The following is a 27,719-nucleotide window of genomic DNA, read 5'->3' as shown; positions in this document are numbered from 1 at the left end:
ACTGAGTAGAAAAAGGGCAAGAAACATAGATTCAACTTTTGCATCAATTGAAAGAGGAGTTAGTACATTTCTTACAGAAGGCAGTCTGTTGGTTATACTAAATAACTACACTGACTGGTTTTAATAATAATTTTATATTATTTTCATAGGGCAATAACATACAGGGCAATAACTAAAAATAAAAATAGGGAAATAACATAAATAAAGGGTAAACATGATTTAAGATATCTAAAATAACTTATTATTTTTTTGGTTTGACATATACTTACATTTAAAAGGCTGCTGATGGCATCAGGTTGTATTTTTTTTACATCATCATAACATGGCCACACTATTTTCCTCTTTTTCGGAGAGACTGAACTATCTGTTTGGTCAGCTTCCTCGAAAGAACTGCATTTTGCAGCCACCATATTCCAGTCATAGGAAGGACCTGTAGCCAAAATCTCTTCTACATAGTAATCCCACTTTTTGAGGCTGGACATACTTACATTTGGTTTCAGAGCCTATTAGAAAGAAAGTTCTATTATAATAACAGAAAGGAAGTGTGTGTGTTTCAGACTGAAAAATGCAATTCTTATATTTTACAGATTATTCTAAATTTAACAGTTTTGTTGTTTGGGTATTACTGCAGTTTGTTCATTTTCACAGCAGGATTCTGGCATATGGGTCAGATCAAAAAGTCAAACTAATACTAGCTTTGGGAATATACTGTTCAGAATTATCCTTCTACTAAACAAAGTGTTTCCCAAGAACGCTAATTCAATATACAGTTACAACCCTCACAGTCTTTGTTACCACTGTCAAAGATAGAAAAGGTACTTGATAGCAATTGCCCTTAAATTCTCCTCAGCAGAAAATCCAAGACCTTCTCCTGTCAGGGAAAGGAGAAAGGCTGCATAACTTGCAAGCAATTGGAATAACCATAACAACGTATGCAAATGAGCCAGAGACTATAAAGATTTCATAGTAGTTTAAAACAGATGACTTTGTATTAAAGACATGCTTTTTTCCCCTTAAAATATAAGGTAACAATATCAGCCTATCTTATTTAAAGAGAATTATTGCCCCAGCTCAATAGGCAATTTAAAAGTCTTAAGAATGATGTTCAGTCACAATCATTAACTCTGCTACTACTTTATCCAGTCAGGAACAATTAAGGCATCACAATGTACTCAGAAAATCACTCAAAATAGCAAATAACCTGATCTTTGTTTGAGGGTATTTTTTCTTAAAACAATCAAACAAACAAAAAAAAATACAACAAAAAACCACATACCTCTATTTCAGTGGGAGCATAGAGGTAATTGAAGAAAACAGGGCTCCTCTTGTGCATCTTTTCAATACATTCCCAAATACAAATTCCTTTTTTGGTATGTTTATCTCCTTTATCTTCAAACAGTGTCCCTAGAGAAAATAAATAGCAGCAAATGACAGCTTTATGATAAAACATAACAAAAAGTCAAACGGAATTTCACAAAGTGAATTTTACAGTAAAATCTACCATAAAGTGCAATTGCTATTGAAACAAATGCTGTGCTTTGTAACTGCTACTCTGCTACAAGTTCTCAGAATGCAACTTTTATATTAAAAAAAGTTCAATAGCATCATATTTATAATTCTGTTCTGAAATTTATTGAAATACTTGAGTGTATTTATCAGTGCCCCTTTCTGCCTCCATCTATACTGCCTCAACAGATCATTGAGCCCTGTTAACTGATTCTATCCCCTAGTATGAGAGGTTACCAGCTTTTCTGATCCACTGAACCAGACACACCTGCAGATATTTGCTAACATATTTCAGGTAAAACAAACTCAGACTAGTGTAAGTTAGCTACAGGTTTGAGATATCTGAAATGACTCTGAAGGATGTTGTTAAGCAGAAGGCTTCTGGAAACAGTATATTGCATAGATGGCATCTGAAAGTATAGCCACACTAAATAAACAAATGTGGTTAAAAAAAATTTAAAAATGACACACTGTAGAACCAGATAAAAATACAGGTTGGAAATAAAGAAAGAAATTGACTCCGCTTTCTCATTCAAAGCAAGGTAAATAATGAAAATATTCTTTCTCTTGTTGAAATAAAATGGCTTCTGGAGTTCAATATGTTCCACAGCTAGTACAGTTTTAAAGAAAAGCATTAAAACTGACCATATGCCATGAGAAACACTTGATGAAGCAGTGAAATTCAGAATGTGTATTTTGCTTGATGAACAAGCTCCAGGAACAGCCTCGGCTGTGGTTGTAAAGTCTTATTAAGAGGGCTGTGAGGGCAGATAAGATCTTGGTAGGAAACAGTGAGCTTTTGCATATGACAAATATAGGGAGTAAAAAAATTATAAGAGAAGAGAAACACTAAAGAGAGTTCAAGAGAAAAGAGTGAGAGATAGCAGATGGAAAAGCTTCCCTTTCCTGAAATGTCATGTGCTCTCTAAAGGTTTCTAAATGACTTTGTTTCTGGTAAAATAAATACTTAGTAGGGGAAACTGAAGTAAGTCGATAAATAGCTAAAGAAAAAAAAAAAAAAAAAAAGAAGAAAAAGAAGAAGGAGAAGAAGAAGAAAAAAACAAACAACCCAAGAAAGCAAAAGAAAAGCTGAGGCACAACACTCATTTTTTTAACTTCCTCTTAGTCCCAGCAGTGGCTCAGGAGTCATTCATTCAGAAAATTCAGTGTGTTTGTCACCTACATTCTAGGTCATGTTCCTGAACTGAAATTGACTAGAGTATTACCATGCAATTACTAGATCATCTCAACCAGCACAAATCGTGTAGCCCAAATACTGAACAGAAAAACAGGGAAAAAAACAGAAAAAATATGCAATAAAAAAACGTAACACATACCATGTTCTAGTCTTTCATAGTCCGAATCCAGAAGAAATGTTTTAAATTGATTTGATACGTGATGAAAAGCCAGGAACTTCAGATAATACTGATTGAACTCAAACTCTGTGGGATATTGGTTATGAATCTAAAAATAAACAGAGGGAGAAAAAGGACTGAGACAATAGGACAAGAAAATAATTCCCTTCTGAAATCTAACAACAAATGCATTCACAAGAAACTCCACTACATATACATACATATATACTATATATACATATATAAACAAGCCACATGTACATAAGTAATGATAGAAAATGATATTGGTAAAACTAAACAAAACAACACATTGAGGTGCTTTGCTATTATTCATCTGCATACATTTAATAGATAACAGTTTAATATTTTCATTTGTTATCCTCAGTTAGGCCCAGGATCTAATTTAGTGAATGTCAAAACTAGATGTTCAAGAAAACAACACAAGATTATCAGAGTACAGCAATGGGGAAGAGCTGGCTCTTAGAATTGCTTCATCTTGAACATCATCAGGAAGAGCCTGGTTTGTAGTTTTAGGCATTTACTTCAATATTCGTGGCCAAATTTGTTTCATTAATTATTAATAGGCACTTAATGCCCATGTGAAATTCAAATCTAAATTTTATTTTCATGAGATATTACTTTCAAAATCTTCAGGTGTTAAACATAAATGTAAATTTTACTCTTTAAGTAACTGTACTATTTATTTTCAGAATTAAGGACGACAGTGAACTAAAAATCCCCAGTTACAATGGAAACAGCTTTTGCAGTCAGAAACTGCAGACTGAATGCAACATTTCAAATACGTGATTTGTGCAATTTCATTTCAAACTTGTATTTTGGCACTTTTCCCATGTCTTGCCTTTTTTTTAATTCCCAGCACTCCTATTTTCCCATTGTACCTTTTTTTTCTATATTCTCTACTCAACAAGGTCCTAAGGAGATTAACTTGTTTATTTACTATTAAGGAAACTAGAGCTAGGCTATTTGAAGCTATTTGATATTTAAAATCTCACATATGCTGTTTGTAAAATCCAATAAATAATAAAAAAAAAACAAACAACACAACAACCAAACCCACCACCAAATTATGTGTTCAGCAGGAGAGATTAGCTACTGAATCTACAACAGTGACAAGAAAATCTCTTGAAAAAACATTTAATAAATATACTGCAGTGCAGTCAGATCATTTCTTGTTATATGCTGATAATAACCTACGGTGAGGCATTTGAAATGCTAAGATATGGTAAGATTTCTCAGTTTAATATGACACAATAGAAACGTGCCATTGGAAAAAAAAACTGGATTAACTTGAGCAATTAAAAATAAACACAAAATAGAGATTATTAATTACTGTAAGCAATATAACCACTTAGGTGGAGTTTCTACAGCTTTTTTCTCTTTGGTAACTGGTTCAATTTTAGCTAATTCGTTGACTTCAGAGACATACCCAAAACTTGCATGTACATTAAAAGCACTTATTGTACTTACTTGTATTGTACTGTCTTTAAAAATTACAACTGCTTATAAAAATGCTTAATTTCCATAGTATACGAACATTTAAGACCCAAGCAAACTTACAGTTTCTAGTAGTATTTCTAACTAAAGAAAGCCAGCATTTCAGAATTCTTTTTCCAAATCACCGTGTTCTCAAATAACTTACAACTATCCTAAATGTTTTCAGGAATTTTACACTTCTTTCAGTCTTTCTTATTTTTCCAGCACATTTCATTTTTCTCACTCAACCATCTGTCAATATTTACTTAATTTAAATAAGAATACAGTATTCAAAAAATGCTTTGGGCATGTCATCACTAAGAGGCTTCTCCCTACAAACACTGGAATAACTGAGTACATCTGCCTCTGGAGTAGCACACTCAACTCCTCTTACGTGGGGTGCTGTAACAAAACTCCTTATAAGTTTTATTTAAGTCAGTTCTAGAAAATAATTCAGTATTGTTTATATTCAATAAATTATCAAATAGATATAGAGGAAAAATAAGAAAAGCTTTCTGCACTGACATCACTTTCAAACTGTCTTCTAGAATCAGTGAGTATCTGCCAGATGCTGCTATTGTGAAAGAATGATTTTGCATTAATAACTCAGCTGACACCTGGAGAATATTGGCATAAACAATGACTTCTTACAAGATGATGCAGTTCTAATTTAGGAATCACTGCTTCATTTGTTTTCTCTGTATTGTTAGTTTAACAAATGATATTTAATACATACTGGCTCGACAGAGACTTTATTTATTACCTAGTATGTCAAGACTACAAGGGCTGCTCTGAAAGTAATGCCTCCTATTGTATTAAGTTGGCCCACAGCGTAAGAAGCAGATGCTAGTATTGTGACAGTAGAGGTCTAACTTTCCCTCCAATATTCTGCTACGTTTTGTTGCTGTATGACAGACAGTAGCAGTGTGGCAGTCTGACAAAATGGCACCTGACATGGAAGTGCACTGGAAGCAAAGGTGTGAAATAGAATTCCTTCATGCAGAAAATGCTGCACCCATGGACATTCATCAGCACATGCCAAAACATTTATGGAGACCAAAGAGTGGACAGTGAGGTGGTGGGGGATACATTTCAGCGGTGGTGACAGTGACATGAAGGACAAGCCGTTTTCTGGATGGCCAAGAACAGCTGAAATGAAGAGCGTCTCAATCAGCTCATATGCACAAATTGATGAATGGTTGAGACTGTCTTGAAAAATAGTGTTTTACAGTTCAGAATTTGCTCAGTCAAACAGTGTTATTGTGCTTTTTCTATCTGCAGTAGATTCCATGGGAATAAATTGGAGGCTTTACTTTTGGTGCAACCAAAGTATAATACACTGGTTACACAAGTAAAGCTGTGCTCTTGTGTCCTTGCCTGGATGAAGATAACACTAGCTGAAAAGACTACAGGCCCTATCATTCCTCATAAGAAGATACTGACCCCTTCAGATTGATCGGCTGAACTGCTTCTGAACCCACATCTAACAAAATAAGATATTCAGTTATTTCTATCCATTTTTTTTCTACCATTTTCATGGAAAAGGCAAGTAGATCCACACAAACACCAAGCTAACATTCTGGAAGCATAATATTTTCACCAGAGAGGAAGTACTTAATAGCTCCAGATGAGCTGTATGAAGTAACCTCTATCCAGACATGGCTGCAGCCTGGGCATGTGGACACAGCTTAATATCAAAAAAAAAAAATAAAAAAAAAAATACTAATCCTTATGTAAAATTCACCTGCTAATAACAAGTAACCATGCAGTAGAACCAAATAAAATTGAAAACAATCTTGGATGACGTAAACATTTTTTAAAAGGAACATTATATATTTTTAATTTCAAGACTAGTCTTAGAAAAACAAAAAATTCAACATTTAGAGTAAAGCGGAAAGTATGAAATTGCTCCTCTACCCAACTTGCCCCTCCAGAAAATACAAAGATTAGAGATGACTCACAAGCACTTCTGTTAGTTCTCATGACAGAGGTCAAATTTCCTTAAGAGGTTCATATGCAAAGTAGGAATATTTTAAGCACCTTGCAGCTTAAAGAAAGCACCTTGCAGTCAGAAAAATGACAATCCATTATTGTATGAACTTCTGACTGTTTTAGACCTAACAAGAATTTTGCCATGAAGAAGACATGGAACATCCTATTCTTATGACAATTAAAAATATCCTTTAAATGCTAACTTTCATCTTTGTTCTTTGTAACCACTAAGTTTCCAAAGTTTGTGTGACCTCTGGACTTGAGGAAAAATCTACTCTAGACGTGTGCATGGTTAATCTTCTCATTGCTCTTTATGTCAGCTTCCTAAGATTTATTACAGTAAGACTGGAGCAAAGTTTCTCCACGGTTAGAAAAAGAATGTTTAAAATGATGTAGGCTATGTCTACAATAGCAAATAGTTTGCAGCTGGTGCTGAGGTTCCTGCAGCCACACTATACACTTCCCCCCCGCCTTAAGGTCCAGTTGATTACCATACAGTTTCAAGTTAAGTGATGAATCATTGGTTTAGATCCTTCCAATTGTTCCAATAGTTGAGCAATTAGCATACACCTGAAGCAAGACTTCTAAGGTAAATTCCTCCAAGAATCTAGTTTACATTTTCTAAAAATTATCCAAATGGTAAGGGGAAATGCTTGAGGGAATCTTTTAACAATTACATTACTGTTTCAAATCAAATGCCAATTCACTCCTTTCTAACAAGAGATAGTGCAATCTAGACAGCTCAGTAAAAACAGAAGATATCTGACAACAGTGAGAATAGAATACAGCAGACAAGTGATATTCAAAGAACCAAATGAAGCACTCAGCAGACAGGTCTCTGGATTTCAACAGCTGCAACTAAGAATTTGTTGTTGATGTTTTTCCCCTTCTACTTCCACAAAAAAGAAATAACCTTAAGTTACTCCACTCCAAAGGATAGTTTGTCATACACAATTAGAGGTGGATTAACCCGTTTGAGTGAAAAATGCCAGTACTGATGCTCATTAATCTCCCCATTTTGAATAAAAATTAACCCGAGGACCATAGCCACTGGGAAACAGAATGATAAGAAAGGAGATATGACAAATACTTACAAGGATTTCTTACACTAGAACTGACTGAGTACAAGGTGTCTTCAAAGGGCATAGTCAGGCACATGGAGTTAAAAGCTGTCTACCTACTGTATGAACAATCGGTTGACCTCTTCTTCTGATTTGAAGACTACCAGAAGCCAGTCCTAGGCTTAAAAAACCTCAAATAGAAATCTCTGCAAAAGACATCTAAAATACCCATTAAGGCCAACCACTCCCTTAGTGGGTCTGTTTTGTACAGACGCTCATTTTCCAGCTCTTCCTCATGTGAAACCTAGTCCCTTTATTAAAACTTAGAGAAATGGATTACTAATCTACTCTCAAAGCACTATATATAACTTATGAAATAGCAACATCTATACATAAACATAGATGGACTTACCTGATGCACACAGTCTAAGAACTGTAAGAAAATAGGTGCAAATCCACTACCCTGACAATTTAGAGTCAAATTACTTCGCTGACTGAATTTATGACCAAAAGAGAGCCATTCTTTTTCCACCAGCATTCGGAAGCCTTCAAGTGTTCTATAGAAGGGATCGCTGAGTAACTGTACCAGAGATACTACCTAGATACAAAACAGGATGTTGTGTGTTAATAGTGATAGAAGTTAAAATGAAACCACTTTATGTAACTCACATAATTATTCCATCATCTGCTTCTAGTTCAAAGGAACAAAAGCCTTCACAGAAGTTCAATTACAAGTACTTTACCAGATAGGTCACATATTTTTATAATGCAATACAAATACAATCCCACATGAAAAAGCCTTAATTAAATTGGGTCTTAATGATAATCATAAAAGTCAAACATGCAACTACAGAATTCATAAGCTGTGAAAATGCTTAAGAAATTTGATTTACAGTTGAAATAAAACCACTTTTATTAATAAAATAAACAATAGAAAATAATATTTTTTAATAACATAGTTTTTATAAAACAGTACTGGCTACCTCAGCAAAGAGTTGGTCGTGAGGGTGACTCTACAGATTTTGCAGTATTGCCATGCTGTGGTACTCACCTGTTCTTGTAGACAGCATCTATGGAGATTTTAAAACACAGCACAGACATCTCCCACCTCTAGTTATGTACGTGCCTTTCCTTATGCTTCATTGTTTGACAATGATTCCAAGATTAGTACACTCTCTTATGATATTTTTTACCTGAGATCAGGATGCTGGCTGTACACAATGTTTTTATTTACAGGAATTATTGAATTATTGAATTATTATTACAATTATTATTATTTATCTTCTAGCTAATGAAGCAATTACAAGAACACAGTGTATCCATTAAGCGAGGCACTGGGTCATCAACTGTGTAATTTATAGCATGTTTCACAAAGTTATCTGTTCCAGTAATCTATCCTTGCAACAGGTGTGTTTCTGTCACTTTGGCACAAATTTAGCGTTCTCTCTGTATGTGCCCCATTTCTGGAAAGCAAATAGCATTGAAGGAATTCCTCTGCTTCCCTTCTGAATTAAAGTGTACTGCATTTAAAAAGGTAAATAATCTGTAATTAGAGCTTTCATCTTTCATTCTTACATATGATCAGGTACAGAAACTCAGGGGACGAGGGACTTTGGAGAATTTTAATGAATTCATTTATTCTTGAATTCACATATTCCAGTCTCTTCTCTGCTGCCACAACAGTTTTATTAATCTTGTACCAAATTATTAGACTTGTGTGTAAGAAAGTCTTGCCTAATGTTTTTCTTACTATTTATTTATTTCAATCTTTTAATAGCAGCTTACTTGTGCAGTAATATCCCAGCCATCTTCCAAACAGACCATAACAGAAGAACCATTTTCCAGGAGCTCTGAGATGATCACACCCAATTGCATTATCCTGTGAAGCTACAGAAAATTACAAATTGAAGTATAAGAGAAATGTCTAAATATTATCAATAAATGCAATATCTTCACATTAATATTAAACTTGTATTGCGAAATCTACATATGTAGTATAGATAAATTATTGATAAAACAGATCAGAAAACTAAAAAACAATCTCAGAAGTACACAAAACTATGCAAATATTTGAGATAGGAACATAAACTATTAAAACCAATGAGTACTGCAATAAATAGTTGTCATAAAAAGGAGCATGGCAACATCTCATTTGATAGATTTATGGTAGAGAAATTCCACCCTGAGATTAACAATACAATCTTTTCCTGTGAAAAATTATGGTCACATAAAGTCACCCAATACTTTCTATTTTATAGAAACAGTTTTAGATAGATTAAACCTTTTTTCTCACACTCTGTTTTGGGGCAGACTGGCTAAAATGTGAAAAGAGGACTGGTTCATTATTTGCATTCTGATAATTGATGCTGTGTAGTGATACTAAAATTCCATAAGCAGATGAATTAGTAAATTCTCTGGGAAAGGTTATGTACTTAAATGAGATTTAAAACATATTGATTATAAGCAAATTGAAATAATTAAGTGAATTTGAACAGTTTTACCTTATGGAGAAGAGTTCACATCATTACTATTAAAATGAAAACCTGCAGTGTTTCTACCATATCTTTCATACTTTGAATGCATTCTTGGTAAGTAACATAATATCCTATATGTAAGCAGTATTTTTCCCCATTTTTATAATAGAATCAAACTGCTTTTTCCAGTGCACTGAATACAATCCAATAGCAACATAGAAAATATGAAAGCCTAAGGAAGGGGAGAAAGCAAAAATGGCAAGAGACATCTAAGACCATTTATGCATGGTAAAAAGTAAGTTCACATGAAAGAAACTCAGGGAGGACAGTATTATGTTGGAGAAAATAAGAAAAAGGATCAATGAAACAATAGCGAAGAAATGCTAGAATTAGAATGGATTTTTATCTTGTAATAAGATATTACAAGATAAAATATTACCATGAAAACTTAAGAGAAAACACTTAGTAACTCTGAACATTCTCACAGTCATTACTAGAAAGTAAAATTTTCTTTCAATTTTTAATAGGAAGAGACTGAGAAGCATAAAGCACTAAAAATAACTTATTGTTCTATGCTTTTCATAGGCAATAGACTAGATGAAAGACAATTTTATTTTGCTGTCCTTAAGGAAAGAAGCTGATATGCAATCTGGTTACATAGATTCAATATAAAGAAAGAGAAAAATACTATTTTTTATTATTGGTCTTCAATAGGTATTTTGAATTTCTTCTATATTCAAGTCCTCATAAAGAGCTATTTAGCCTACAGAGTGTTAAAACAATATTGTAAAACTTCTGTTACCTAGAAAAGAAAGCTTAATACAATAAAAAGAAGTTTCCAGATGACAGATCTATGTCCTTTCCCAGGATTAGTAGAAAATGTGAAAAATCAGTTATAAATCAAGTTTATTGCATAAGTCACCTAACCCTGGAATTTTCACCATAGAAATGTCGTGGTAATGAATCACAGTTAGTATATGATACTATGATCTCGCCTTGAGCAAAGATTTATGCTGTTAGTTTTCCTCTCATATAAGCTTGACAGTAACTCCAATGTGCTAACCTCTTCTTAATCTCTGTGCTGCTATAGAGACGTGTTTATTTCATCATAATGATATTCATTTATTTTATCTACACCTATTAACTTCCTCAACTGCTTTGTGACTGGAAACATTCACGTTGTAGGGCCATCAAGACAAAGCAGTGGTCATACATTTCAATGAGCAGCTCCTATGTTCCATGAGAAAAGATCATACCTTACACGCAAGAGTTAAGCCGTTCCTTGCAATGTAACATATTCCATCCAGAAGTACATTTTATGATGCATAATTACTGAAATCATTGAATTACCCACATGTATTCTGTCTATTCTGGTATTGAGGATTATTTATGGTTGAGGAGCACTTACACAGCAGAGCACGTAGAAATTCATGGTAGGAACATATATTAAGGGTAGAATATCTGCTTTAAAATCAAAGGCGCATTTATTGTCCTATATTTTCTCTATCTTTTGTAATATATAGAAGAAGAAAAAAACTGTTAAAACCAAGACCATAAATTGACACATGCAATAAAAATGACCATCTCTATTTGTGTATATGTTCCATACAAAGAGACAGTCTATGTAAACAATGGTATAAAAAATACCTCCCACATCTGTAAATGTTATGGTAGCATTAAAATACTAACACCTATGTAATGACAGAATTGATAGCATGCAAAGTAATCACAAAGAGTAAAGAACAGCTGGGTAAAATACAATAGTTTTCTGTCAGAAGAATCTTAAATTTATTTGGTGCAAGCATTACTGCTTGTACATTATTAGAAGTACCTGTCATATAAATTACCTGTGGGAACCACTCTGACTCCCCAAGAGACTTCAGGAATGTTGCCTCAGAGTCTGTAGGAATAGTGCTGGGAACACAAGCTCTCAACAGCTTTTTAAAGCTTGCCTTTGTCTGTCGGATATCACTGAATTCAACAGGAACAAATTCACAATTCAAAGCAAAATCAAGTTTGAAGCCCTGTGTGCGAAGGACAACAGCAGATGCAAATTAAAAGTATACTTGTCAGAGCAAGTTTTAACAAATCTCTCAGTCTTGCCTGCTTTATTGTTAAATACTTCGATTCGTAATTCAAATTCCAGTAGTTCAGTAACGCAGAAAAAAAATGTAACTTCATAACCCAAGAAGAACCCTCATAATTGCAAATAACGCAATTCATCTCAGCAGTCACTGCAAAGTGAGGCACTTGCTGATTTAAAGCACTTCCTACAACTCCAAATAGCACTCAGAGAATACCTGATACACTTTCCTAGAAGAATTTCTCAGGTTTCACTTCACTTCATGGAAGCCCTGCTTCGCCAGTGCCCTCTGAGGCTTATAGTTAAAAAACAATATCATACTATGATGAAAAATTGATATGAGTAGACTTGACTGAAAATTTCACTGTGAACATTCTCTTGGAAATCAGATGTAAATGCCAACCCAATAAAACAGAAAACTTCTGTTGGAAAAAAAAAAACCTCCTTTACAGCAGTTTATTCTAATAATGGTGAATTATGCTTACTCTGGAAATTTCTGTTTTGTCTCATATTATTACGCTGCATCATACAAAATTAGAACACTTCATTTATGTACTTGATAGGACATCTCTGTAAATTACTGTTATGCTAATTATATTACAAAGTCACTGAATTTCAAATTAAGTGTGAATAAAATACCTAATAGAAAAGGAACATTTTATGTACTGTCTAATGGAAGGAAAAAAGGAAAATGAATTTACAAATCAATTTTAGCAGATGAATTAAAAGGGATACAAAGCAACGTGTTATACATATGAAATACAATCTAGAGTAAAATAAGGTATAAAAACATTTCAAAGTACAGAGGAAAATTAGAAAGACAGTCTGCAGAAAATTTTAGCATTTTGATTCATTGTTCTGATCCAGCATGATTCTTCCATCTCCAGAAATAATGTAAATTCAGAAAGATCTGAATACTGATGCATTTACCTACCAATAGCTGCTTTTGTATACTCTATATTTCACAAAATGCATTATATGTTATGTATGTTCACACTTGGAAAAAGAAAAAAAAATCTGTAAATATTTTCTGGAAAGATGTGAAGACTTGATATTGAGGACACCTGTTTCCTTTTTCTTGAACAACTGCATCCAAAATATTAAAATTTTAAAAAATTAAAGATATATTGAACTGTAGACATTGTGGACATCTTCATGTAAGTAAATCCAAATGGGCAGACTTGTGAGTTTGTCTTACTCACATCAGTTTGGACTCGTGCGAGTTTAAGCACTACCCATAGTAACAATGCTTTCCTGACCAACTGCTTTTCCTCACTAATAAAATTCCATTTGCTTCATAATATATTCCAACACATCAGGAAAAACTATCAATAAGTCTGGGTTTTGTTTTCCTAACTAGACATCACAGTGAGATGACTCAGCTGAAAATCAGATGAGTAGCTGAATATAGTATGCACGTAGGTGCATTTAACTGCGGCTTGGAAAGCAAGATCATACAGATAGAGAACTTCTGTAACTTCCCTGGAATAGCTCTGAAGAGCCTCTGAAAGGGGCAGCTGCCAGCATCCTTATCCCAGCAGCTACACTCAACAGAGCCAAACTCTGCTGCCTTTTCTTTCTGCTAAGCCAATAAAGTTGAAACAGTGAAGACAAAGTGATTTTCAAATAGGAAGGTGTAGCTGAACATTTTGTTCATTTTCTTCCAAGTTATGTCTTTTCCAGTTTGAAAACACTTTATCTTGTAGGAAAGCTCTTCCATTCCTCTCATTATGTTACACATCTTTGTATCTCTTAGATCTACATCAGTACTTTGTGAAAAGTGACAAGCAGGACTCTGACTTATCTGACTGTGCCTGTTGTACAGCTCTTTAAAAAAAATACACTAGATTTTTATTTGCATTAACTTTACCGTACTATACAACTACAAAGTCTGATCTCTAACCCCCACCATGTAATACTGCATTAATTGTCAATGTTTGTATAGCAACACAGATCATAGCAATACGGAGATAAAAGGAGAATGTGTCTGTGTAGTGAATACTACCTAAAATACCCATGAAATTTTACACCTTAAGGAGTGTTATCCATCCATCTTATCTAGAAAATTGTTAGTTGTTTGTAAAAAAAATAAATAAAAGTTAGGGTTATCAAGATCAAGCCAAATAAAAACTATGTAAACATAATAATAAGACCACCATTACCCGTAACTGAGATTTTTCTCCAAATATATACAGGGCTGCTTGACGTCTCAAAAGCTGACTTTGCAGAAAAGTGCTACTGTAGGAAGTGGTATTATCTTTCCCTGCAAGTCTTGCACCAACATCAATGAATGGAGTCTGAGAGTTGATGAATCGGTTGCTTGAACGAAGACTGGCCCATACACCTTCATTAAGATAAAAATATTTTAAAACCAATTTGTGTAAGGCAATAGAGATGCTAATTATTAAGGCATATGCAACAACATAATTTAGAAGGTACAGTGTTTAAATATGTCACTCATTCCTCACAGGATACAATGAACAACATGAACTTGAAAGAAATCATACAAAAAATAGCCCAAACCATCCTACTGTACTGTCACTCAATCTAAGATTCTAATCAAGTGGTGCTTTCTACTGTAGAGAAAATGGTAAGTGATAACACAAATACAGTTAGCAAGAAATTAATTACATGAAAATGAAATTGCTGAGTGCTTTTCAGAAGTACAGAAAAAAATTCTCCTATTTCATTGTCAAAGAAATAGTATTTTGGATGTCCAACCAGTAAGGACATTACATAGTCATGTCCCTCAAAAATGGAGATACTATCACCTAAAATACCCTTCTTTCTAGAATACATGTGTTCCCTTCACCCTAAGCAATCTAGTAACAGCTCAGTAACCTATTGTAATGGAAAACAAATACACAGTGATCAGTTCAAATGTTATACTTCAGAATAAAGTATACCATATCTGCTCTTCAACTAGAGTGATTAAAATGTAGAATGCCATGGTTTTTCATTTTGATTTTACCTCATCTAATGGATCATTACAAATAGAAATGAATTTTAGAAAGTACCTTTTTAAAATCACATTATTTACTGCATTCTAGCAGATGTGATTACAGTGCAGTTGTCTGAGCAGAAAGGATGATGCCTACATAGAAGATCACAGTTCTACAGTTTTATTCTGGTACTAAGATCACTGTTTCATCTCTGTGGCATGGCATAGAAATCTCACAGCTAGTAGCAATACAATCTTGAATATCAGCAGAGTGGGACATGGAATCACAGGCTTGCATCTGAAAGCAGCACAGCTGTATTTGAATGGCATTATGTTAACCTAATAAGCTCAGACTCTACATTTTAGTTTGCATATTGTTACTGATGCAGCTACATGATTACTTCCAGAGGAGGGAATTCCTACAACACAGATGCACTCTGATCTCATTATGTTTCCATGAGTTCTGTGATTTCAACTTCAGATGAAGTAGCAAGAAACCAGACTGTCAAGGCCTACTTAGCCCCAGAAGAAGAGATAAGTAGGTATTTTCTGGATTTTGTGTGACTGCTTTTGCATGTCCAATGCAATATATGTGAAAGGTACTATGCTTTGAGAATAACTCTACACAGTAATCCTGTACAGTTTAGTTTGTTTGTCTGACTGGCTCCCAGTATCAGATGTGATCAAATGAATAAGAGTAATGAAGGTTAGAAACTTAAGAACTGGTTAATAGTTCTAAACAGGTCCAATCTCAGGGACATCCAGTTTTATAAAATACCTCATATAGCAGAATGTTTACTGAAAAGTTTTGTTCCATTGGACTAAAACAATCAACAGAATGAAGACTTCATCACACTAATAGAATTCACAGCAAGCATTTAATAAAAGAATTAAAGTCCTGTTCATCTGGTTTGAAAAAGGTTCATCTGGTTCCAACAGACAATTGCTCCCCAGGATGATGCATACAGAACCACTCTATCTTACAGTCACATTTTCTAACTTTCTGCCAATGCCTGTTGCACAACAAAACCAACAAAACTAGTTACAAATACGTGCAGATGAACATGTGTACCACTGATGGATAACTGTTTTCTAACTTTGCCTAGTATCTGACTAGATAGAGATGGGCTTGTTCAACCTGGAGAAAAGAAGGCTGCGGGACAACTTCACTGCAGCCTTCCAGTACCTAAAGTGAGACTATAAACAGGAAGGGAGTCAACTCTTTACAAGGGTAGATAACAGCAGGACACAGGGAGATGGTTTTAAGTTGAGGGAGGGAAGATTTAGGTTAGATACTGGGGACGTTCTTTACTACGAGAGTGGTGAGGTGCTGGAACAGGCTGCCCAGAGAGACTGTGGATGCCCTGTCCCTGGAGGAGTTCAAGGCCAGGTTGGATGGGGCCCTGAGCAGCCTGGTCTAGTATTATTGGGAGGTTGATGGTCCTGTCTGTGGCAGGGGGGTTAGAGATTCATGATCCTTGAGGTCCCTTCCAACCCAAGCCATTCTGTGAGTCTGTGACATTTATTTTTCGTTATCATGATCTTGCTTTCATTTGATTTAGTCTTTCACTTCATTTTCTTTGTATTAACCTAAGTTTCTAAAACTGACACAATCAGTATTTCCCTGGTCATGAACAATACCAATAATTTTGGAAAGGAAGTTCGTTAACTGGATAATGATATTTGTTAAGTGTTCTATTTAGGAAGTAGGAGTATTAAATGCTTTTTTGCTGCTTGAAGTTTTGGCACAGAAAAATATTCCTTCAAAAGTACTTAAAAATTGTATGTGTTCCTTGGCATGAGATCACAATATTATTAAGGCATAATGTAGTGAAGTGTCTGGCTATTAACTGTCATTTCATCATACATTCAATGCCAAAAGAAACTAAAAACTCAAAGCATAACAATGCCATAACATAAAAAACCTGGTAAACTTTAACAACCCTTGAAGTACATTAATGCGTTTAGAGTTAAGGCTTTATGACAGTATTGCTTTAGCATATATTAATATATATTAAAATACTAGTGGTTATGGACACAGTACATAAGTATGGACACAGTAAATAAGAACGTGCTTCCAGGACACAGAGTACAGTACCTTGATGGACTCTTCCCTTAGTTGCTGATTTGGAATTGGAATGAGTGAAACATTTATCTCTGTACCCAAGCACTGGCAGATAAACAGTAAAGACAGAAGGGAGGAATGGAATGCACATTGCAGCAAGGCACATTGCAGCAAGACACATTGCAGGAGAAAAGAAAAGGGTTACTTATTAATTTCCAAAGATCTATTACATACTGGATTTCTTTATAGTACATTATATATCAGACAGTACAAATCTTAGTCATCACAAGACAAAACATCAGTCAAGATAGAAAACCAGCATGAAGTGGGAAGGAAATATTCGTTTATCAAAAAGAAGTATTTTTCATTACTATTGCAATAGTTTTAAACATATAACACAACCATCAGGTGGTTTTCTAATAATCATAATCTAATAACAAAGGATACTTAATGATTACATCATTACATTCAGCTGAATCCTTCATTAAAAGCTTTCCACCAGTTCAAAACTAGCTCAATTAAAAATCCCACACTGCAGTGCACTTTCTAAAAACTGTTTCAGTCTATTGTACGTAGGAAGCCTAATGGACCTTAAAATCAAATTGGAAGATGTTAGTTCTATACACCTACACAAATTCTTAAAGGACTGTGTAAGACCATGTAACTTAGAGAATTTCTAATACCTATCACACACACACACACACACAAAAAACCTCCACATCCCTTGCATAAATACTCGTATTCAGTGGGAGTCTTATCAGAGCATACAAACATATTTTTGGCTCCAAAGCCACATCTACAGTCAGCTTCTTTTTATACAAATGTTCTACTGAAACACATTTGAAGTTAATGTATCCTGCTTTTAAAATAAATGACTGAGTCTATATTTATTCATTATAACTATCCTAGTATTTTCACATGTACAATGTAAGTAACTTGCAAAAGCAGCAAAAATCTTTCTGATAATAGACAGTGTGAATTCACTTACTTGAGAACAATTTTAGGTTTAATATTTAATTTGTACTGCAGAGTTTCTTCTTAAATAATTCTGTTAGCTAACCTTAAAAAAAAAAACCCTCATGTTTTCTTCTTTACAAGAAGATATTCCCTTTCCCTTTCCTTGTCAACTTCTCACCCCCACTAGGGCTCCCACTGTCCTTGTCAAACATTCTTATGTTTCAGCAAAGTACTCCTGCTAAACTGTGAACAAACTGCAGATACTGGTCTGTCATTACATCTTTCAGATACACAGAGCTGGTATGGCATTAGTCCAGCCCTGCCCTTTTCCTGATTACCGCAGAAATCTAGCCAAGAGACAATGTCCAACAAAAACCATCTGACTTGAAACTCCTTCTCCTTCACTGAGTAGCTCACCATGTCACATTTACCAAACTCTAATCCCAGAAATAAGTAAACTCAGTAATCCTTTTCAGTCAACAAGTTTGTTTGTTTGTTTTTAATCTGCAACATCCTCCTAGGTCATCAACAGCACTTTGCTGTTGGTACTTCTGCCCCAACATGAGGAAACAGAAAACAACCAAACATCTGCTGTCAGCTACCCAGCACTTTCACTATTTCATTACTGAGAGAAGCAGCACACAGCCACCAATTCATCTAAGAATTCTGGCTGCTACTAACCTCCTCTCTGGTTCCCAGGCATATCTACCTGATTGCCATCTCTCTGTTTTTCACCTCCACGAACTCCAGTAGAGTCATAAAGGGAGAAAAGCAAATTTTATATATGTGAAAATACTTCTTCAGTAGCCTTCAGCTCTAAAAAATATGTAATGTACCTAGGGAATTCACCACACTAAATTAGGTACGTAAGAGATCTTCTGTGCACAGAGAAGATAATCATAATTTTGTCAGACTAGGAAAGCAGCTAGAAATCACAGGAGTTTCTTGTAAAAAGGACACCTTCCCAAAGAAAGCACAGCCATGTAACTCCTTCCTTTACCTAGAGTTAAAATATTTACATTATTTGTTACTTGAAGTGTCAACTAATCTTCAGCCAAATGCCAGGCTGCTACAAGTTACAGAACTGGAGATTCTGAAATCCATTCAGTTTGAATGCAAAATGTGTGTTTTTAGGCCACACAATTTCAGTAATTTAAAAATATGGATAAATCACAAGGTATTTAAATATGTAATTCCTGAGTGATTACTTTTCCACTGATTTCCATCTTAAAATAACCTTTATTTCAATGGTAAGTGAAGGACTAAAACAGAAATTAGATACTTACATTATGTAATGAATTGAGACTAATCTCTAAATTTCTGCTTTATTGTTTCATAATGTAATAAATTTGTAAGCAGTGTAATTACTTTTAATTTCACTAACATTTTGCTATCACTTATTATTTCAAATAACAAAAGTGCTTATACTTTGAGCTAGTCTTACTAACCTCCTCGAGCAAAGCTATTGGATAGATTTACATCCAAATGTCCTGGCACTACCTGCTTAAACACAGTAGACATTCTTGAAGCCCTCCTTTCAGTGCCTAAAGTCAGCCAAAAAAAGAATAGAAGATTAAAAACACTACAGTGTTACTCAGACTAACACTTAACATAAATGATGAAAATTCCACCCTTAATAGAGATAATTCTTGCCAATTTTGTACTTCTGACACATTTTTTAAAGACAGATGTATACACTGGCAACAGAATTGGGATGTTAGATATAAATAAGCAATCAACACATTTTATAATACACGAAGCAAAGCAACCACACTTTGGAAAGAGTGTTACTTAACAAGAACAGCCACTGTTTGGGTATATTACACAAATTTCCACCAATTGGGTACGGCAAGACAGGCACAATTTCAGGTTGCATTATTTTCTTTTTAAGACTCTGGGGATACTTTCACATAAAATTTCTCAATTTTCATCACATAATAATTGAAATAAAATATTTCCCTAAGTAATGTCTTTTGAAAGAGTTTTAATTGCAAGTACAGTTCTATGCAGAAATGGCATTAAAATACTACTATGAGTATGTAACACATGGAAATGTCTATATGCCTCCCACTGCTGCTGTAGTACATTTGTTCATGTTGCCATCTCATATTTTCTAATTATATGAAATAGAGTAGCATTCCAGAATCTGTTCAGGATGGCAGTCTCTTATTCTACAGAGTTTTCAAGATGTTTAGTTTGTAATATAACACATTAAAGTGTATCTTTGACTTATATTATTTTATACATAATTGTTCCATTTGATAATGTAAAAAAAACCAACCCACCAATTTGGATAGTTCTCACATCTAGGTATTCTGAAGGACTGAAGCTGTGAATCACTTACGGTCAGATTAAGAACATGGAAAAGTACTTTGGGAAAGTTTAAAAACATCCCTTAGGCACAGAGAACATATACACTAGAACAAAGTGTGAATGAACTACCTAAAGTGTAGCAATAGAAGAAACAACAGAATTCATCTTGGACAAAATGAACTAATACCAAATCCATAAAGACTCCCTTCTCTCTTTTCAACTTATAAAAACATCACAAAAAACAGTTTTACCTGGTGATAGAGCAATTGTTGGTCTAACAGTGAGAGTATTACTGCCATTCATTTTGCAGTGGACGGATATCACATTCAGTAAGGCTTGAAGGTATTTTTCCTGTTCTATACTGCTTGAAGATTCTAGAGAAGCAGGAGCTAAACAGTCACAAGAAGAATGGAATACATTAAAATACATGGATATTTATAAATACACAGAAAAAGCTCACTGTGTAAAACAGTTCATTGAAAATTTCATGGTTCACTTGTCATATGTTCAAAAAGTCGTTTCTTTGATAACATGAATGCCCAGATGTTCATCACCTGGCTGCAGAGCACACCCAGCAATGTTCTCTTGCATTCCACTTCACAAAGCTAAGCTTCTAAAAGAGTCTGTTACCCTGTGGTAACCATTTAAAAAATCCATCATTCAGCAGTGGTCAACAAAATCAGAATGAAAATAATGTAACTTTTTCTTCACTCCCAGAATAAAAAGCGACATCTGTTTATTTGTGACAAAGTTCAGTACATTTCAGCAATAAAAAAAAAAAAAAAAAAAAGGAGAAAAAAAAAAAAAGTGTCCTTAAAAGGTAGAACAGGTTTTCAACAAAAATAAGTTAAAGTCATAATCAGTAAAAGCAGGTTATTTAACTACAAGTGGAGGCTCCTTGAGATTTGCTGACTATCCACACAAAGTATACTTATATCAAAAGACATCATTGCTTATGCTATCTGCTGCTGCTGCGTTAGAGTCATAAATGGGCACAACCCCCACCTCTTTTAGGCAACCAATGCCCTGGATCTAACCTCCTTAATAGAGAAAAAAGAGAAAAGAAGATAGACAGCGCACTCATACCTCGATAACACATACCAGTGAACCTCCAGTTATGAAAAGCAAAATTCTTGTTCCCCAGTGACAGTTTACCTGCACATTCAACAGCAGGTAACTTCAGGTATCTTCTCAGGATTCTTAAGCAGCCAGTGGGAGAGGGGCGGCATTATTTTAAGAATTATAATTCATTTTATGGAAACTTCTGAATAACCCTTGACATGCATGGAGTTTCAGAGGACTCCTCTACAGATTTCAAAGCTGAAATGTTCTCCAGCTGTCACTGACACTGACTGAATTACTGGAAACACTGAAAAAGACCATTTCAGAGAGAGAAGTGGCTGCAAAAGACGGGATGAAAGCAAAGCTAGAGAGGATACAGATAGGGATCAAAAACAGAGTGGGAAAAAATGCATGATAAAAATGCACGATGTCCTGAGAAAGTAGTGCAAGTTAGACAGATGCCCACTTAAGAGTAGGAATTTAAGAAACAAAGAACAAAAAGTTTTAAACATGTTAGGAAATTATGTTATCATTCGAGGAAACATTCTTCACATGGAAAAACACCATTTGTGTCCTGGTGCTAGGACTTGAAAGAAGGGAAGAAGATGAATATCAGGTCGTGGGCCATACTACGACTGTGAAGACAAAAAATTTTACAGGCTCAAGGTGACAGGCTTTTTTCACCTAGACTTGCTACATACATGGCAGAAGATCAACACTTGGTATTCAGGTGTAGAATGTCATGCTTGGAACTGCAGCACTCCGCAAATTAATTCCAAAACCGGTAACGTGAAATTCAGAAGCCACTCTCCAAGATTAAAAGGAACGTTTGAAAAGACCACTATTTCCTCTGTTCCATATTCAGACATCTATTAATAGTTTTTTATTGACAGAAGTTAGAAAGATGCAATTCTGTTGCAAATGGTTTTGTTCCATAGAGAAATTTACAACTGGGAAGAGTTTCTCCAGAAAATAAATTCTGTGCTTCTAATAAAAATAATTGATCTCAATTGTTTTTTAAGGATGAAAAACTCATTACAATATAACAGAAGGCCACAAACATTAATTTGCAGCAGGTCCATTTCATTTCTATCGATCCAGAACTGCTGGAGAAAAAATCTTTTACAGAATCTCTGCCTAGGAAGGTATGTACCTACCAACTTGAATTTAAGATTATCATTGTTCTTTTAGATTGTGTTACAGTGTATTTTCAGTATAGACCCTGCACTGCACACAACTCCTACTGAAGCAAATACATTCAGAATCACCTGCACATAACTATTTTTAGTGATCAGTTCCTTAAAATGTTTTCTTTCACCTTCGCTTCAACTTCATTAAAAATACATACCCTATAACCATTCTTTATTACTCTTACTGTAACTTCCTGTGGGTCTCCATAACCCTTCACCTTTTAAAGGAAGTGGAAACTAACACCTGATGTATCAGACACAGTGTCAAGCAGACTGTTTCCTAACATGCCATCAGAAATAAGAGGGCGACAGTGCTAATATAAAAAACTACGTAAAATTCAAAAGAGAAAACTGCAGAAGAAACAAGACTACAGATAAAAATGTGTTAAAAGAGACTGTGATCTTATTTTGGAAGACATACACTCACACACACAGAAATTTAATCTACTGCAGAGAATATGGAAGTATTTGTCTTTACATAGTTTGCAGGCTATCTCTGCAAAATTGTTGCAATTGAGTCTATTTATACCAGGTCAAAGATGGCTGGCCAGATATTTTACCTAAGACAATCTCATAAGACCAGCATTTGAACTATCATGCTTCACCCGAAGGACTCTGTAAATCAAGCTACATTCTGTCATGCATCTTCAATCTACTTGCACTTATTTGCATAGCATGCTTGTTAAGCTTATGAAAATTTCCCTAGGACAAAAACTATAAAATACATAACAAATTCACTTTTGGCATGAAATTAACTCCCAAGAAACCACCAGCATAAGACAAAGAAATCCAGGCAGTCACAATAGATGTCCTTCATACTGCAGGTTAATGATGAAAATTGACAGATATCCTTTCCAAAACTAATTTTGTCCTGATATGTCTTCTGAAAATTTAACTGGTCTGACAAATATTTAATTAATACAAAGACACCAAAGAGAATCTTTCAGATCTATACTTTACAAAAGAAGAGTAAAAATAAAACTAATATTACACTGAAAGGCATCAGAAAATGTAATGGATAATGTTTGTTCTAGTGTTTTATATAACAGTTTAATAGAAATTAATAATAATAATACACACTCATTAGATCAACCAGTGTAAAGAAAAAAGATAAATGAAGGCAAACAGGCAATCCTTAAAAAATAAGGCACATTATTCTCTGAGGCACTGAATTTGGCAGGTTGCAGCTTTTGCTGAAGACTTGCTAGTTTATATATAATCTCTGTTTAGATTTCAACTGACAATTTTGAACTACCTTCATACCATTCAGGGTCTGATTCTTGACATACATTATATTGAACTATTAGGATATCAGATAAACATCCATATCCTGGCACTTTCGATTAAACCATCTCCGTGATTTCCTCCAGAAAGTATCTCTAAACTAAAAATATATAGATTCATATATATATAAACATTTTTTAGTTTAGAAATATGTATGTAAATAAAACCTGGCTGCATTAGCTCACCTGTAGTATGTGTGTTTTGGGATTTGAAGAGGCCAACAACGCCTTTGCCATGAAAGCCCCCAGATCTAAGTAGAAGAGAACTGGTTTTTGTGTTTTTCCAGCACACAACTGGTAGGCGATTGTGACGGTAACAGCGAGCAACTCTCTGCAAACTGCTGTCTTGAACAGACTGAGGTACTACCAGAAGCCCAGGATAACTGCATTGACAAGTGGAAAAAAACAGAACAACAATTAAATTTGCTTTCAAATTTGTAAACAGTGAGAAAAATCCTATAATTACACGCTGAATGTATGTAGGTTGCTCCAAAAGTAATGCCTCCTATATGTGTGTATATGTATATTTAAACTACAACAGATTCAAAGCACACATCAACACTATTTGACAGAGAAATTTGTCAGCTACAACATACCATTTTTCAACATAGTCACCACCAGTAGCTATGCATTTTCACCTGCATGATAGTGTCATAACAACCTGGACCAATGCAGATGACCCATTGCCACTGTCATCACTGCTGAAACACACCACCTACCACCTCACCGTGCATCGTTATTTGCAAATGCTTGTCTGAATTGGTAAACTTACCTTCTGCAAAGTGAATACATTCTGTTCAGTGCAGTTATTCTTAAGTATTCCATTTTTGAGCGAGAAGTATTACTACTGATGGTCCCTAGTCCCAAACGTTGATAGTCTCTGAAACAGGCTCTTTCTACTAATTGCTCCATCGTTGACTTCTCTGATGCTTTTAAGGTACCACTTGTGTGCAGCTCACTGTCATCTGAAACTAAAGTTAAAAATCTTTGAGTTTGCTATTGTGAACTTGCTATTAGTTTGTCTTACTGTTAATGATTAACATATAAACTACAGTTTACAGAAATTATAAACAACAAAATAATACTTCAGTCAAGAAACTTCAAGTTCACCTCACAGCTACCTACTGCCCTAGCAGTTGGCATTCCTGACACCTATCTCATCTCTCTCTCTCAAAATCCTAGAAGGTCTCCTGTACAATCACTTGAATGGAACTAAGGTAATATTTCTTGCACTAGTGTATTTATTCAAACAAGTCAAACTCACAACGACTGTACAAAAATGTACATGAGACAGAACAATTAAAAATGAACACAAATTCATGAAACATCCAAGATAAAAGGGATATTCTAATTCTTTTAAGCTATCTTCAAAAGATTAAACAACCTTTTTAAAGCTTGGTTCTAATAAAAATATTTCTGTCACGAGTAGGTGAATATTGGCTTCTTAATGCTTCAGTTTCAACATCAAACAGCAACTTTCTTCAGCCATGCACATCAGTTTCATGTTGCAAAGCAGAAAAAACCTCTAAACATGAGATAAAAACCATGCCACAAGTTCAAACTACACTGAAATTCAAGTCAAGCAAGGTCTTCTGCCACCTGCCTGTTATCAACACTTCACTATTTCAAAATACTGAAAGCAGATTTACTGTCTGCAGTACATATCAGTTGCTACCATTTCATCTCAAGCATTAAAATATGCACATATGAGAGGAAGTACTTCTTTAACAATTTGGCACTGAGAAGTATATAAAGATTTAAATTTTAAACAGGACTTTATAAAATTGAAAATTAAAATCACATTTGAAAACTAAAATTAAGACACAATTAAAACCTAACTGCCACCAGACAACATTCAGAATTTACAGAAGTACATTTTAGATACCTCTGCTTTTTGTGCATATTAGCATAAAAGGTATGTAAATAATTTTATTGCCCCCATGGTGCATTGTACAAAAATAACTATTCCCTATTTGAGATAAATAATGAAGACTTTAATGCCACGGATATCTCTCCTTTTTCTATATTTTCATATTTGTCCTGAAGAAGAAGAAAGAAGCTGCAAAGTATGTAAAACTATGAAACTATTGACAGGTACAGTATGAAAACTACTGACTGGCACACTCTTGTCTGGAGGGCTGGGCCCAGAGAGCAGTGGTGAATGGAGCTAAATCCAACTGGTGTCCAGGGCTTGGTGCTGGGGCCTGTCCTCTTCTATATCTTTACTGATGACCTGGATGAGGGCATTGAGTGCACCCTCAGTAAGTTTGCAGATGACACCAAGTTGGCTGGAAGTGTCGATCTGCCTGGGGGTAGCGAGGCTCTGCAGAGGGATCTGGACAGGCTGGAGAGCTGAGCTGAAGCCAATGGTATGAGGTTCAACAAAACCAAATGCTGGGTCATGCACTTTGGCCACAACCCCAGGCAGCACTACAGACTTGGAGCAGAGTGGCTGGAAGACTGTGTAGAGGAAATGGATCTGGAGTTATTGATTGATGCTCAGGCTGAACACGAGCCAGCAGTGTGCCCAGGTCACCAAGAAAGCCAATGACATTCTGGCTTGCATCAGAATAAATGGACTGCAGTTGTGGAATCTTCATACTTGAAAGCTAAGAAAAAGTTAGGTAAGCATTTGCAAAGAACATGTAAAGTATGTTTCCCCTGCATTGGATCAGAGAGATGGAGTAGATGATCTCCTGGAGCTCCTTCCGCCTCCAACTTTAATGCTTCCTTTTACAAGAGAGTGCATCACCTGCTGCAGACAGTTCTGTTTGTTTGATTGCTGGTATAGCTGCATAATTCCCTAAACTTCAGTTCTTAAGACTTGCGAACACACAGGAATTTGCAGCAATCAATACAAAACAAATTGCAGTGATTAATGGAAAATTTTCTATGGCTTTCTCTGTCTGAAATGAGAAGAACTACAGCTCAAATGACAGTGCAGAGCAGAGAAAAAAGCAAGCTGTCAGACTTTAATCACCTTACACATACCCAGTCATAACATCTGGAAAGTAGCAGGTAGGAAGCTTCACAATTTATCTTTTTGTATTTTTGTCAGGGGAGGGGAAAAAGTGACTGCCATTAATAGTTATGCGCTCATAGAAGAATATAGTTGTTTTGAACAAAGGCCATGCAGAAACTCATAGGTTTTCTTCATTGTCACGAAAAGTATGAACATACAGGCTTGATTACACTTGGTCTCTCTGAGTGATGGATACAAAATCACACCCAAGACAGGCTCAGCTTGCAGAATTCCTTCTGAGCTGAAGATTCCACAACATTAGAACACATAGTAACTCAGCACTTAAGGAAGAGGCTGGAAATTCAATTAAGAATGTAACTTTTCAGCTGTGTAAAGACATTCTGTATTTCGTAACCTTTTTTGTGTGTGCCTTTTTTTCCACCATATTCATCTGGAATGAAAGAAGAAGAGCAGTATTTTTCAGCTTTCCTGGAATGGCCCTTCTTAACTCTGGGTGGGAACAGAGAACGTGCAGTAACATAGTTTGGTGTCAGATAACTTTTATTTATCTGCACATAAATCATGTAAGTCACCTTGATCTCTGACTAAATATCCAGAAGGTAAATTTGGCTTGTTTGAGGTTTCAAAGAAATTGTTAGTGTTTCATAAACACTTCATCATCTGAAATGCTACTTTTTATTTATTTTTTTCTTTTGGTAAAGAAAGAATGGTATGACAAAACAATACCTGTTAATGTACAGGAGAATCTGGCTCCCTCTAGTGGCTTATTATAAATTAGCACTGGTCCAGATAAGGATATACTGACAGCAGCACATGGTAGGAAAAGAAGTATTTGGAAGAAAGTCAAAGTCCACACCATTACACTATACAAAGTGTCCAAATCACTTTCTAACTTATCTCCCCAAGTCCTTTCAACCAAAATTTGGAAAAATTGTATTTTCAGTAATTATGCCTCCATCT

General features: G+C 35.0%; 1 protein-coding gene across 5 annotated transcripts in view; it reads right to left on the bottom strand.

The window, feature by feature from the left end:
* The window catches only part of SBF2 (SET binding factor 2), a 215,209-nt gene that overhangs the window by 12,789 nt on the left and 174,701 nt on the right, over positions 1-27,719 (bottom strand). For 2 of the 5 annotated variants that reach the window (XM_015864003.2, XM_015864004.2), the window contains exons 26-37: positions 24,549-24,747; positions 23,963-24,159; positions 20,493-20,630; positions 19,377-19,472; positions 17,005-17,076; positions 14,128-14,309; positions 11,730-11,906; positions 9,194-9,295; positions 7,821-8,006; positions 2,844-2,970; positions 1,277-1,404; positions 270-503 (exon numbers count right to left, since the gene is read on the bottom strand). In XM_015864003.2, the coding sequence (XP_015719489.1) occupies positions 270-503; positions 1,277-1,404; positions 2,844-2,970; positions 7,821-8,006; positions 9,194-9,295; positions 11,730-11,906; positions 14,128-14,309; positions 17,005-17,076; positions 19,377-19,472; positions 20,493-20,630; positions 23,963-24,159; positions 24,549-24,747 (1,838 nt within the window). The remainder of the gene's footprint in view (positions 1-269; positions 504-1,276; positions 1,405-2,843; positions 2,971-7,820; positions 8,007-9,193; positions 9,296-11,729; positions 11,907-14,127; positions 14,310-17,004; positions 17,077-19,376; positions 19,473-20,492; positions 20,631-23,962; positions 24,160-24,548; positions 24,748-27,719) is intronic. The other 3 variants (XM_015864005.2, XM_015864006.2, XM_015864008.1) reach the window with 3 other exon arrangements.

Source organism: Coturnix japonica, chromosome 5 (genome assembly GCF_001577835.2).
Source record: "Coturnix japonica isolate 7356 chromosome 5, Coturnix japonica 2.1, whole genome shotgun sequence".
NCBI classification, from domain to species: Eukaryota; Metazoa; Chordata; class Aves; order Galliformes; family Phasianidae; genus Coturnix; species Coturnix japonica.
Note: the sequence above shows the minus strand (reverse complement) of the source record. Positions and strands in the feature narration are given on the sequence as shown.